At 40.5% G+C, this 14,679-nt stretch overlaps 1 protein-coding gene and 1 long non-coding RNA gene across 26 annotated transcripts in view; one reads left to right on the top strand and one right to left on the bottom strand.

The window, feature by feature from the left end:
* Window positions 1–14,679, bottom strand: part of DTNA (dystrobrevin alpha) — a 199,308-nt gene that overhangs the window by 55,363 nt on the left and 129,266 nt on the right. For all 25 annotated transcript variants that reach the window (XM_082234780.1, XM_082234769.1, XM_082234787.1 and 22 more), the window contains 5 exons: window positions 13,250–13,463; window positions 7,187–7,272; window positions 5,223–5,377; window positions 3,620–3,725; window positions 2,634–2,800 (listed from right to left, as the gene is read on the bottom strand). In XM_082234780.1, coding sequence (XP_082090906.1) covers window positions 2,634–2,800; window positions 3,620–3,725; window positions 5,223–5,377; window positions 7,187–7,272; window positions 13,250–13,463 — 728 coding nt within the window. The remainder of the gene's footprint in view (window positions 1–2,633; window positions 2,801–3,619; window positions 3,726–5,222; window positions 5,378–7,186; window positions 7,273–13,249; window positions 13,464–14,679) is intronic.
* LOC309539080 overlaps window positions 1–14,679 on the top strand; it is a 204,004-nt gene that overhangs the window by 175,095 nt on the left and 14,230 nt on the right. The window lies entirely within an intron of this gene.

The raw sequence follows: 14,679 nt of genomic DNA, 5'->3' as shown, positions 1-14,679 counted from the left end.
TCCTGAGTTGCATCCTCATGAGGCTGGAGGAACATCGCCCGGCTATTGTTTTATTGATTTAATATGCTGTAAACTGCTTTGAGATTTTTTATTAAAAATATAAAGAGGTATAGAAATAAAATAAATAAAATCCTTTAAAGAGAGAGAAGCTGCACAATCTCCCAGTTCATCTTTCTCCTTTCTCCCACAGCGAGAGGATTGAGAGAGAGGACCCAAGGCCTGCATCTGATCTCTCCACTGGCACAATCCCAGGTGAAAAGTACATTTGAAAAGCTGCTGATGACATAGTCAGAAGTGAAAGAGAGCAAACATTTCTATGACTGAAAAGACCATGTTTGCCCTAAAAGGATTAGGGACAACAAACAGATATGTATAGAGTACGTACACTTCCTTTAGTAGCCTATCAAGGGTATAAATGAGTCCCCCCCCAGTAAAGGAACCAGGTACCTGAGTGTATGATCCCCAGGCAGAATTTTCTACCCATGAACAAAGGCAGGATCAGATACAGTTTGTTTTCTAAATGTGCAGACCTTTGCATAAACTGGGTTTCTAAGGTACACATCATCAGTACAAAAAGCTGTGTGATAAACATCAGCACAACACTCAATCAAACCTGACCCTCCCACAAAAATATAGATTGAAAAATAAAATAATTACGGTGAATCATACTTCATTCAGGCCCACTTTACTCAGTCCTTAATACTTAAAACACTTAAAACATGGTAATCCATGCCAAAGAAGTGCGAGTTCAGAGGCCATTACTAGAATAATATTTTCCATATTCCTGATTCACTACCTAACTGTGCACTACCTATCTTCATTTACTTAGGGCTGCCATATATCTGGATTTTACTGGACATTACCAGGATTTCGAAGGTGGAATTGACATCCGGGGGGGGGGGGGCATTTCCAAAAGGCGGTACTTTGTCCTAAAAAAAGCTCTTAATAACTTTTTGAAATATGGCAACCCTAATTTCTTAATCATTGCGAATTATATATCATTCTAATATCAGAAGCACCAGCTTTAATATATAATGCTGTTTGTACTGCAATTGCTTAGTTTGCTTTCATTATCCTTATTGCAATTCCCCCCTTTCCAGTTTTCGCAGGTAAGATATTCTCTGTATTCAGCACTTTTTTTTCTGGGGGGACGCAAGGGTACACATACCCCTAAACATTTTGTGAATCTAAAAGCATGTAACTTATTTATATATATATATAATCTGTTGCATAGACTCAAATGTGCATCTAATATGAGCTTAAGCCCCAGAAATTTATATTAACTGAGTTGTGGCTTAAGAGGACCATACACTGGGACTCTTATAGAAATAAGCTTATTAAATATTAATAATAATAGAATGCATATGCTACCTTTAATTTTAAAAAGAAGCTAAAATGTGGTTTACAAACAAATAAAACAAAACACACAAAATAAAAACAGTTCAATAAACAAAGTTAAAATAGAAATTGCAGTAACCACCAATACCTGGCACTGGTATTGTGAACTGCCTCGTAATCTTCAGACGAAGGGTGGTATAATTTTTTTAATAATAATAATAACAACAATAATAAGTCAGGAAAATGCCTGGGTAAACAGGTATACTTCCAGTTGTTGACATAAACATTCCATGGTTGCAGCCTGCCTGACCTTCAAGAGGAGATAATTTTACTGCTCAGGAGCCACCATGGAGAAAACCCTTCTCTGCCCCACGGTAAGATGTATACCTGTGGACCATGGCATGCTAACAGGGTAACCAGTGCAAATTATGGAGACCTGGATGGTCTACACAGAAGGAGGCATTGTTTTAGAGAACTGGTTCCAAGCTGTTCACAGCCTTGTAAACTAGAACTAGAATGGTATCTGAAGAAGTGTGCATGCACACGAAAGCTCATACCAAGAACTAACTTAGTTGGTCTTTAAGGTGCTACTGGAAGGAATTTTTTTTATTAGAACTAGAATGTTACACTTGACTCTGTAGCTAACTGGCAGCTACCAAAATGAGACAAGAACACACATATGTTTCATCTGAGTGCAATATAGAGTTCATGTTGTTAGAGATAGTCTGAAAAAGGTTAAGAAACTATGGTGGCTGAATGTTAATGAATATATAGCATGCCTACACTTCTACTGACTTTATATAAACATATTTCATAAAGTAACTGAATGGTAAATCAACATCTTCCATTGTTCTTCTTAGATCTAGATTTTTAAGATTCCATTTTAGATATTGATCTCTTATCATATAAAGCAGATAATATGAGAGAAAAGCCAACATATTTGACTATGTCCTACAAAAATGAACAACTTACTGTGGAAATAGTTTTATATTCCAAGACCTTCCTGCAGCTCTCCTGACATCCAGAACAGTATTAACATGTTGGACTGCTCAAATCCACACTGAGGATAGCCATACTGTTCAGTTCTTCCCATTTTTCATCTCAGAACTGACTGGGAACAAGGACCACAACTGGGGCTTCTCCATTACAGAGACGCTTAGCTAAACTGGCAAAGTTAGTTTCCTATATGTGGTTTTAAGGGAAAACGATTCGGTCAGTTCCAACTCCCATCCTTGAGATTTTCTCTGACTGGTGGAGTTCAAACAGTCTGCAGCAATTCATGAACCTTCCCTTACCCATGACGTGTATTCTTTCATTTGGTGCTGGTTGCTATGGGAACCACTGGCATGTCCCCTCCAGAAGCAATCTTGACAGAGCTGGTAATTGTGACACTGCTGGCATCGATAGCGAAATCCCATCATGCTCTCGCTATGGCAGTAGGAACACTCGACAGGGTGGAAGACTACAAGGGGAGACGGATTTAAAAACAAAACAAACGACAATCAGCGCAGCGTTAAAACTGAAGCCACTAAAAGGTCTTAGCAACCTACGTTTGTGTCTGAAGTCATTTTCCACAGCAAATGTTATTCGTAAGGTTCCTGAAATTTAAAAGCTTCACAATTTTCTCTGAAGACAAACAAGCATCTGCTACTGTCTAAGAGAAAACCTCTTATAGCAGCAGAAAATCAAAACAGGAAAAGGTGGAAGTGTGGAAGAAAGAATGAGGGGTTGGATTCAACTAACCCAGTGAAATGCTGAAGCTGGCATAAGGACTCCCAGTAGCTCAGTGGGGTTTCCCCCCTCTCCTCCCCACACTGCTCCCCCAAGTCTGCTTTGGGGAGTCATGAAAACCTCCATAATAACACATGGAGGGAGTCTTAAGGGAGACTGTTCTGTCTGGCAAGCAGAAATACTGGTGCTGAAGGAACAATTGTATTAATGCAGTGTTGAATTCCATCCTAGGACTAGTGTGGATGTGAAGAATCTACTGTGGTCAACTTGAAAAGGCAGAAGGAGAGATACTAAAGGTAGCAAGCATATCAGTTTATGCTGTGTATGATTTTGCAAGAGGGGCAACACTAACTAGGTTTACAACTTGCAGCCTGAAACTATGCTGAGTTCAGTATGTCTGAGCACATTGAAATCAAGGGACAAGCCGACCTTATCATTAGGAACTGAAATTGGCACCACATTCTTAGCCATTCTTCCTTTTCCTGGGGAAAACACAATCACTGTGAACCACATTGATATTCCACATGCCACTCATCCTTTGACTACATACCATTCTCAACATTTGCCAATCGATGCAGAAGTGGTAACCAGACCAGGCATTGTGGTGGAGGATCAGACATGAGTGTGTCCAAAAAAGCATTCAGTGTGACTTTTTTCTGTTTACATGAACAAAGCAGAAACAATTTAGCATTGGAAGCTGAAAGGGGAATTTTACTTTCCTCATGGGTCACACGCGCATGGGTGAAATAATTAAGCAGATACATTTCAATATCTTAAACAGGGGAAGGGAACTCTTTTCAGCCCGAGATGCATTCTTTTCCGGGCAACCATCTGAGGCAACCTTTAAGTGATAGGCAGGATCTGGAGCAAAAGTGAGCAAAGCAACAGATGTAATTTATCTCTGTACAGTAGGCTAGCTTCTACACATACTTCAATGGCCCTCTCTGTTCTCCACCCAGACATTATCAGAGGTCAAGGACACAATGAAGGAGTAAAGCAGAGCCAGTGAAGGGCATGGCCCAGGAAGAGTTCTGAGGGACACCAAGTCATGGGCGTAGCCAGGATTTTTATGGGGGGGGGCAGGACTTTGTTAGGGGGGGCAGAACCAATGTGATTGGTCAGTTAGTTAAGTATTTCTATTGTTTTACTTGATGGGGGTCAGCTGTCCCCCTTGCCTCTTCCTGGCTACGCCCATGCATCAAGTCCATGTTGCTACAAGGGGGATTTGCTCTGTTGTAATTCAAAGGCAAGAAGCTTTGTATGGTAGTTGATCCAGGCTGTGAGTATCTCAGTCAGCCATTTGGGAGCCTTTTGAAAAGGAGTAGGGGAGATCAGGGGCAGTGGAACCATCTTGTAAGTACTTGTATTTTTTTTAAATGGCATTATTTGAAGACTTTAAAGGATTTTCCATTTAAATCTGCACATAAACAGGATGGGCTGGACGTAGTCCTGTGTCCATGTAGAACTGGAAAGGACCAAACCTCAGTGCATACCTAGTCCCGATATTGCTCATCTCTATAATACTGGAGGCAATAGTTTATTGGTCTATAAATCTAATATCATTGTTATCTTAACCAGTGCTATTTTTCTAGAAAAAGATGTGTCTGAGAAGAAGAAGAAGAAGAGTTTGGATTTGATATCCCGCCTTTCACTCCCCTTCAGGAGTCTCAAAGCGGCTAACATTCTCCTTTCCCTTCCTCCCCCACAACAAACACTCTGTGAGGTGAGTGGGGCTGAGAGACTTCACAGAAGTGTGACTGGCCCAAGGTCACCCAGCAGCTGAGCTCACCATGAACGTCTCCCAATGGTGCCCACCTGAGAGCTGAGCCCTAATCATAATCCATACTTATGTAGGAGCATTTCGGAAAACAATACAGGGGCTCCTCCTCCTGCTGCTGCTGCTGTGAACCAATTCATAGCTACCCTACAGCATCTTGTTAGTATTTTTTCCAAATCATATTAGGTGATCGTTCACACATCTTCCAAGTCATATCTAATTTGGTTCTTAAACAAAATGCAGTTCTCTTCTGGTTTACAATTGCCAAAGTGTAGTACACAATCTACAGTATAAACAAATAAAAAGCACATAACATTTTGTCACTGCATGTCATTATGGGAAGGGCGAAAAGGAGGCACTGAATGTTTTTATCTACCTGTTGAGAAAAACAGGATTTTGCTGACTGCTCTGTGTATCCAAAAGAAGGACCTTCAAAGACTGCCGTGGGTAGTTTAAGGACTTCTCGCAGAAACATGTCATATTTACCATAAACCATTACACCGCTGGTGTCTGAAATCATTGAGAAAATATCTGATGGAATAAAGAGGGAAAATATGAAATGGTTTATTTGGTTTAAGCCACTAGTTACAAATCTAACAGTGTTTCTTTTCAAATGAAAATAATAATTAGAGTTATCCCCTTTTTTATATTGCAAAAGTAGGGATACACCTTTGTTAGGACTCACTAAAGGGAGTAAGCAAGCACTTTTCTAATGCTCAAAATTCTTTTCTAGTTTTAGGGGGGAAATGATGCAAATCAGAAAAAAATGGTAATTTAGCATAATAAAAGAGATCCAAAGTACAAAATGCAAACTTCTTGCCCCTGGAGCAACTTTCTACTTCAAATAATGATAATGGTGATGATTTGTTAAATTTATATACCACCCTTTATCTGAAGATCACTAGGTAGCTTACAGTATAAAAATACAAAATACATAACAAAACAATAACCTTCCCCTCAACACACTTAAAAGGCCTGTGTGAAGAGGAATGTTCTCACCTGGGACCTCAAGTTATGTAAGGTGCCAGCCAGCCTCCCTAGGGAGAGCATTCCACAAATAGGGAGCCCATTCTCGTGTTGCCACCCTCTGAATCTCTTGTGGAGGAGGAACACGAAGAAGAACCTCAGATTACTATCACAGGGTCTGGTTTGGTTCAAATGGGGAGAGGAGGTCCATGATCTGGGAACTGAGTATCTAGATATGGGTGGTTAACCTGTGGCCTACCAGAAATGGTTGGACTCCAGTTCCCATCATCCCTAACCTCTGGTCATGCCAGCTGGGACTCATGAGAGTTGATGTCCTACAACAGCTGGAGGGCCACAGGTAGTCATCCTTGATTTGGATTATTGGAGAACTGGGTATTTGTGTGTGCGCTTTAAAATATTCAATGCATTATAAAGGGTGATTTCACTTCAGACAATAAAGTTGTGTCTGTTCCTCTTGTGTGTTATGTGTTTGGATCTATGAATGGATTAATTTAATCCATATTGGTTTTAACTAGGGCTGCAACCTGATTAAAGAAGCTTTAATTGATCAATCTTTCTAATACATATGCATGTTTCCCAAAGATTTTGCTAACTGCTTTTCTGCTCTTGCTTTCTGAGTCAAAGAGCAATTCTTTAAAATTGTTAAATGCTTTACAGATGTTGACTATGCAAAACTTAAACAGAAAACTGCTTGTAGCAGAAAACAGTTCGTTCTTTTCAAACTTGGGCCTGGCTGCCAATTCAGTGGTGTCCTGTTGTTTTAGTATAATAGAATCAAAGAACCGTGGAACTGGAAGGGACCACAAGAAGAAGAGTTTGTATTTGATATCCCACTTTATCACTATCCTAAGGAGTCTCAAAGCGGCCAACATTCTCCATTCCCTTCCTCCCCCACAACAAACACTCTGTGAGGTGAGTGGGGCTGAGAGACTTCAGAGAAGTGTGACTAGCCCAAGGTCACCCAGCAGCTGCATGCGGAGGAGCGGAGCTGCGAACCCGGTTCACCAGATTACAAGTCTACTGCTCTTAACCACTACACCACACTGGCTCTCATCCCAAGGGTCATCTAGTCCAATCCCCTACAATGCAGGAATCTCAGCACAGTCTCCCATCTAATTTGAAACCGTACTGGACCCTGCTTAGCTTTGCAAATGTGCTAGCAGTTTTATTGCTGGGGGACTTTGTACTCTGCATTGTTTAGTAGAGTAGCTCTTTGGGTCTTTTGTTTAGTAGAGTAGCTCTTTGGGTCTTGATTCATATCACTCTTATCTAAACCAAATTCCGGTTCTATTCCATATTGAAAGGAAAGGAACAACATTAATAAAATATAAACAATAGAGGACAAAGACTTACATCTCAATTTGTCCATGATCTTTCCTCCACAAAGTGTTGCCAAGGCCATTTTGACAGCAAAGACAGACATTTTTCCATGTCCTTCTCTGTACAGAAACAAGAAAACAAATATGATGACATCAATATGGCAATATTTTTGCACTGCTGTTGAATTATGCCATACAAATATTCTTATGCTTGGAAATTAAAATTTTGTAAACAACCATAAAACTTTTAAAAAGAATACAAGAGAAAACAAGCTATTTATTGTAGTTCTGATTTGAACAGTGGTTATCTGAGTGTTGTGCGGTAAAAACAGTTTAAAAAGATAAAGCTGGAGAAATGAATCAAATATAACAATTATATGCACCACACTAAATTCCATCAAAACCAGAACACGAAACGTTGCCCAATCTAGTCTGCTCAGGCTCTGGCAGGGAAGAAGGCTCTAGGCAGCATTTCTCTGTTTCCCCACCCCCCCTTCTTTTCCTGGGCAGTTGTGTGTGTTCCCTGAAGATTTTCCCTCATATTAATCCCAATGGAGAGAATATAAGTATACCTAATGTACTCCCCCCCCCCATTCTGGGTGTGTGTCAGGAGCCCGGAAGGGTTTTTGATCTGGGTGATCAAGAAGTTAATAGCTTTCACTTAACCCCCACCCCCAAAAAACTTTTTATTTATGCAATTTTAACAGCTTCTATACACACATCGTACAGTATCCATCTCTTTTCCTAAGACTTCCCAATTCATCTCTCTGTTGCATTCTAGGGAAATCAGCGGCATATCCTGATATTTCACCCATTATCATCTCAAGTCTCCCTTTTTTGATGTTATCTGCTGCTCATATATTAACTCCTACTTGTAGGTTAAATTGTATATTGTACCCTCTAAGATAATCTCCAAAACACCTCCACTCTTCTCTTTAACTTACCTTATTTCTTAGTTTTGTGGTCATGGTACTAATTCTATCAATTTGTTCTGCCAAATTTCCTTCGTGGGTTATCTCTTCTTTCCAATTTTTCGCATATACTATTCTAGCTGCAGCAGTCATGTACAAAAAGATATTGAGTGCCTTTTTTGGAATGTCGTCACCTATTATCCCTAACAGAAAGGCCTCCAGTCTTTTGGGAAATGTGAGTTTTAGAATCTTTTTTAATTCTGTGTGAATCGTTTCTCAATACTCTCTAGCATATTTACATGAACACCACATATGAATCAGGGTTCCCTCCACCTTGTGGCACTTTTTAAAAATGTAATGGTAATGGTAGGGAGAAACAACTTTATTGTTTGAAGTCAATGGATTATTTTTTTTTTTACGTGTGACCTATGGCAATTGTACAAATTTAATGGTTCCTTCTTCAGTAAGTGGATGAATTGTGAATAGCAGATAAGTAAGTTTTCTCTGTATCCCAAATGGAATAGCATTTTCCATAGCTGAATACTTCTGAGAAGAGAAGGTGTGAAAGGAATATTTTCCATTTTTTAAAAAAAATATTGCAGTTTGACTTGATAGATTTGGACACCGTATTTCATCTGAGTCATTTATATTCATACATCTCTACCTAGACTCAGCGTAAATTCAATTTCCCCATGAAAATATGTATTGACATGGCTTGTGACTAGGTGAGATAAATGGGCACCTTGGCATTTAGGTGCCCCTAGGGTCTGGCAATTATCAAAGCAGCTCTGTTGTACAATGAAACTCCTTTATCGTAGTAGTTTTTAAAGTTTTCATGAGTAAAATATGGCTGCTTAAGAGCAAGTATTCTGCCTTGTGACAGCTGCTGGTGAAGATGCTCAGTGAAGGGATCATTGTTGTGAAGTCATAAACGGGGAGAAAAGCTTCAGAGTGTGTTGAAACTAAAGGTGAAATGTTCCAGAAGGCCTAAAATGCCATCTTGATAGTCAAGATAACTCCAAAACGAATTGGTAGTTGTTGCAAGAAGGAGCTTGCAACAGCTCATATATGTTTATATTCACTTGCTTTCGTATATACTAATTGGCTTGCTTTGATGCTGTGCTTATCTGTAGACCCTGGGATGCTGGGCTCTTGGCCCAGAGAGAAGAGCTATCTGTAAGCTTTGGATAGTAGCCATCTATGGCCTCACCGGTCAGGTGAATTGATGGGCCAAACTGAAGTAGGCTGCTTTGTGTAGAAAGAATGCTTAAACATTTGCTTGGGTGTGGACTTCCCACTGTTGCAGTGTTTGCCCTGCATCTGCCAAGGCAGTGTGGCTCTGCTGGCTCTGCTGTGAGTTTACAATTTCTTATAAGCATTAGAATGAATCACTCTGGCGTTTTTGACATCCCTGCACTAAACCACTCCCGCAAGCCCATGCGCTAGTGGAGCAGGGCACAACGGCAGAAAATAAATGAAGAAGTCAACTGCGTTACTTGTAGAGATGGAGAAAATATTTCTATTTAAATGTTACTCAGTTCTCTACAAGAATGAACAACACTCAAAGAACCAACTGTGCCATCAGAGAAATGTATTGTGGTGATCATCCAGCCAACAATTGTATATACAGTTGGGTAGTAGACTGATCAACAACTTCACTTGTCAAAACATGATCACACTGACTTTAACAATCATAAGAGATGTACAGAAAACTTGTGCTTATTACATGAATGGGCAGCATTCCTCTGTACTGGCCATGGGCTGTTGTAAAGGCATCAGAAGGACTTATGAAGCGAACAGAATAAAGGGCTGAGAATCCCCTTGTAATTCTCTTTCACGCTGTACTTGTCTGCAAAAGTGAGGAGGTAGGGAACTGCCCTTTGCTCTCCTGCCTCTAACACATATGAAACATCAGTAAAAGACCTGAGGCCATAGGGTACTCCAGCTGTCCAATGCCAATAGTACTACGCTATACCATATTAGCTAGAGGCTATCACAAAACATAATCTATAGCATATGACTAAAACCCTGTGCATGCTTTTGCATACTCTATCAGAGCCAATAGCACTTCCAAGCTGATTTAACAAAACCTCACCTAGATTTCCCTTTGGAAATAAGCTGTATTATTCTCCATAAGAGTAGGTGAAAGTTTAAAAATAATGAAGCATGAGCTCCCCCCCTTTTATTTGTATTTTATTTCTGCTATTCTGATAATATATTCTGAAAAATGTATTTTACTGAGCAGAGCGTGTGTGCCATGAACATTGGAAGAGGTGTGTGTGTGTGTGTGTGTGTGTGTGTGTGTGTGTTTTAATAGCATGAATGCAGCAGATAATCAAAGCTGTAAGTGGGTTGTAACCAGTAGCAAAAAAGATGAGCAGGTGGCCTCCCCACTCCCTAGTATTACTTAATGTTGCCCTGTCCCATTTATAAAACAGTTTAATATATTTCAGGGCAAAAATAAGGAGTCTGGTTTTAAAGGAAGCAAGAAGAAATCCCTGTCTCTCTGCACATGCAATTGCTGTGATTGCTGAGAAAAAGAACTGAGTGACAAGCTGCGTCAGGGAACCAAACTAGATGTGATCAGAAGAAAATGCCTTCATTTGCACCTCTTGGTAGACATCAAAGACCCTATACTCTGACCTCGGAAAAGCCTTCCTTACACACACCTATGATTTGTGGGCCTTCACCAAATGTATTTCCAAATGAGTTCCCTGCAATTCTGAGTACAGTTTGTCTAAAAGATTTCCATCCTGGCTTGCAGCAAAATACACTTGGATATCGCCTTACAACTTGTTAGGATTGCTCACTCTGATTGCTCTGGATAAAATGGCGGCCACTACTAATTTGCTGGCAGCCTATTGGGATAATATAATTAACATGATGACATTACAATGTCATATAATTAAGTAGATCTATGAAGCCAATTCACGGTGAGACCAGTGTTTCCTGCTCTCACTGCTGTTATTGGCATCCATCTGTCTTGGGAGACAATGGAGGAGTGCGCATTTGGGGGTAAAGTCAAACCATTGGAGAGTTACAGTGTCTGCTGTGGCTGTAGAGACCAATATAGAGAAGACATGCTTTGTTGCAGACGAAGGCATCCAGATGCAGATAACACAGGGAGTCATATTTAGCTAAGGGAGCTGCTTTGCTATACGTAATTCCCTGGGAAGAAGCCCCATTGAACTCAGTGGGGCCTAAGCATGAGTAGATAGGCCTGCAGTGTTAATATAACTCAAACCTACAGTCCAAAATTGCTAAGCTGCATCTTAAGAAGCAACAAAAATGGAAACTCTGTTAACATTTCTATGGTCATTCCACTTGACTGGGTCTTTAATATTTTGCCACACCAGGCGACATTAATAAAATGCATTTCCTGCCCAGAACTCCTGGGATTCTTCATCCATCCTAACAGGCTATATGGCTCATTGAGGCTCACATTTAGGATTTCTGATTACCCCTGTATTAATTCAATCACAAATTCCAAGCACTATGTCAGCATAGTGAGGACAGCTCTGATTTACAGTACTTGAAATGAAAGCAGTTGCTATTTTAGAACAATTTGCATTTTTGGATATACTCCAGGTCCTACAATTACCTAGCTACCAAAAGTGTATAGAATAGTTGTTGAGCACATTCTATGTGAGAGCAGTACTGTGTTAACATAGATCACCCCATCATTTACAAAAGCAATACTTTTTCATTCCTTCCTTTGTGGGATGGTGTTTTGTATGCATCTTCAAAGCCTTGCAGTGCTAAACTCCAGAAACAAAATGGGTATTACGAATGATCTCATTTTCACAGTGATGGTTTTGTTGGGAGGGAGGGAGGGAGGCTTACAGGCAGTGGGCAGCAAAACATGTGCCCAGGCAATCTCAGTTGGTTTCTTCCCTGTTCTTGTGAAGAGTCAAGAATTCAGGGTTTACTGTTACTTCTTTTTTTAAAAGAGCTTCCGCCTTGTTGTGGAATCTTTTCCAAACACTGAAGGCCACAGTTTCACAGTCTACTGACAATTTCTCCTTGGAGAGGGCAGGAGAGCTGGCTGGATACAGGCACACAGTGCCTCTGCTACTTTGTCATGTGGAACGGTTGCTCCCTCCCACCTCACCCCAGGTGTTGCCATGGTGACTAAGCTGTACCAGTTGATCTGACTCTGGAAGGTACACAATGCCAAGCAAGAACTCCATCAAGTGTGTGCTGGGGAGAAGGGCAAGAGGGGGGTGGGTAGGCAAGCGGGAACACAAGGCAACTTATTTTAATGGTACTTTAATAGTGTGGATTTCCAACCAGTGCATTTTCATAATAGAAAACAGTAATGAGGTAATAGATAATTTGCACCTGTCGAAGCACAAAGCTGATCCCAGTCAATCCAGTTTGTAATTTCAGGCTATTCAGATGCTTTTAAGAATGCCAATAACATGCTGATGGATCCTATGCTCAATTACCGTAATTTACATATATACACAGAACGCTCATCTGTAACATGACATTAGGGATGTCTCTTTCCCATAAATTCACATTTGTTTGGTTGTCTCCACCTCCCCTAGGCCTTCAAATGCAAGGTTTCAGGCTGTAGTAATAATATGAATTCTATTGCCATTTTTTTCTGTTGGAATCTCACAGTTTGCTACATTAACAAGGAAAAGGGGGAAATTGCTCACAGCTGCCTAAGCTTGCAGCAAAAAGAGTTTCCTTCAAACAATAAGCCACTAACCCCATGCCACTGCTACAGAATAAACACTGCTGCAGATGTTTCCACCAGCAATAATAATACCCAAAGAATGGAACAATTTTGCATTTTGAAGTGTTCTGCTTGGGGCCAAACTCGACGTTACATGCACATTACTGCCATGGCCCTTTTGGTAAAGCTGTGTGTGTGTGTGTGTGTGTGTGTGTGTGTGTGTGTGTGAGTGAGAGAGAGAGAGAGAGCAGACAATGGTGGGGAGGGAAAGATTTAAGCATTCCCTCCTACTCCCACTTCTCCAATCCCTGAGGCAACAAGGTAATATTGCACACATCTACATGTGTAACATATAGCCTTTATAGTCATAATTAAGAAAGTTCTGAACAACAACAGTAATTCGGGAATTTCACTTTGTCCAAGGACAAGGTCAAACCGATTTTTCACTTTGGTACTATTTTTCTGTGTAAAGATTAAAATAAATATTAGAAGGAAAACTTACGGATCAAAAGCTGCCAGCAGGAAGTTGAGTAGCAAGCTGATGGATTGCTCTACGTTGATCTGGTGGGTAGTTGGCATGCGTTTGTTCAGTTGGTAAAAAACCGTGGACAGGACAGCTTCAATTCGAGCCACATTCAGTTCTATGTTTGGATCCAGGTTGTTCAATGAATTTTCCCGCAATGCTTCTATTACATTCCAAATATCCACTAAGTGCACTATGTAGGATGCAAGATAGTACTAACAATCAGATAAATGCCCACAAAAGAGACAGAAAATAATCCTATCTTAGGTTATAGCATTTTGACAGATAGATAAAATATATACTTAGATCTGCTTGAAATGACACCTTCTCCCCCCATCGCTGGTTTGAGAGTGGGGCTTCATTTTGTTTTTGTTTTTTTGCGGGGGTGTACAAAATTGTTTCAAGGGAAATTGGTGGAGTGAAACAATTTCAGTGGCTTCCTTTTGCTTTTCCCATGATGCCATGTTTACAGGTATAGTTTGGGTAAAAATCAAAATAGCAGTCCTGTGTCCACTGACATGCATGTGGGGGAAGCAAAGGGTACACCCCCCAAAAAAGCTCACCCTTGTCATGGGCTTTTGGGACAAAAGGGTCCTCAGCAGAGGATGGGTTTCCTCCCCCAGGCCATTTTTGGAGGGATAGTCTTTCTCTGTCCCCCGAACCAATGCACAGCAAGGGAATCAGTGATGTCTTCTGTGCTTTCCATATGGAAGAAAAAAGGTGCACCCTGAAAATGGCTGGCTTAAGGGAAAAGCTCACCCCTTACCAATGACGCATGGGGGCCAGAGACTCCTTGATGGTTTTTTTTAGGGAGCCAGCAGCAGCAAGGGGAGGCAAGAGGAGGAGATGCAACAGCTCTAAAAAATAAAATCATTTGCCCACCAAAACATTGCCATTTTTATACACAAAGGAAACATAGGTCTCCTTTTCAGGTGCTCATTTCATTAGACCAGAATGGAATTAAAAAGAAAATATAACTACAGGTGACTGGATACATATTTATAGAGAACTGTAGAGAATTATAAAACATGTTGTGTGCCAAAGCAGTATTGAAACTAAATTAATAAAAGGCCAAATATATTTTATAAAGCAAAAAGAAGAAAAAGGAAGGCACGAGGTGGTTTTTGTTTTCAGTTTTGAAGCTTTATGTAGCTTTTGCACCTAGAAGCTGAAGTCCAGTCCTAACAGGCTGCTCCAGCACTGATTGGCTCTCTCCAACATTCCATTTAACGTCCATCAACTTCACCACAAACTACTTTGACATGTGGCAAACCCTTTGAGATGACCTGAATTCCAAGACATTTGGTGATTCAGGACTGCAGTATGCTAGAAGCCCTTTTGATCTCATGCATGAAATTAGTAGAATCCATATATAAAAAGGTAAAGGACCCCTGACAGTTAAGTCAAGT

The sequence above is a fragment of the Podarcis vaucheri genome (assembly GCF_965113315.1).
Source record: "Podarcis vaucheri genome assembly, chromosome: 8".
In the NCBI taxonomy this organism is placed as follows: Eukaryota; Metazoa; Chordata; class Lepidosauria; order Squamata; family Lacertidae; genus Podarcis; species Podarcis vaucheri.
Note: the sequence above shows the minus strand (reverse complement) of the source record. Positions and strands in the feature narration are given on the sequence as shown.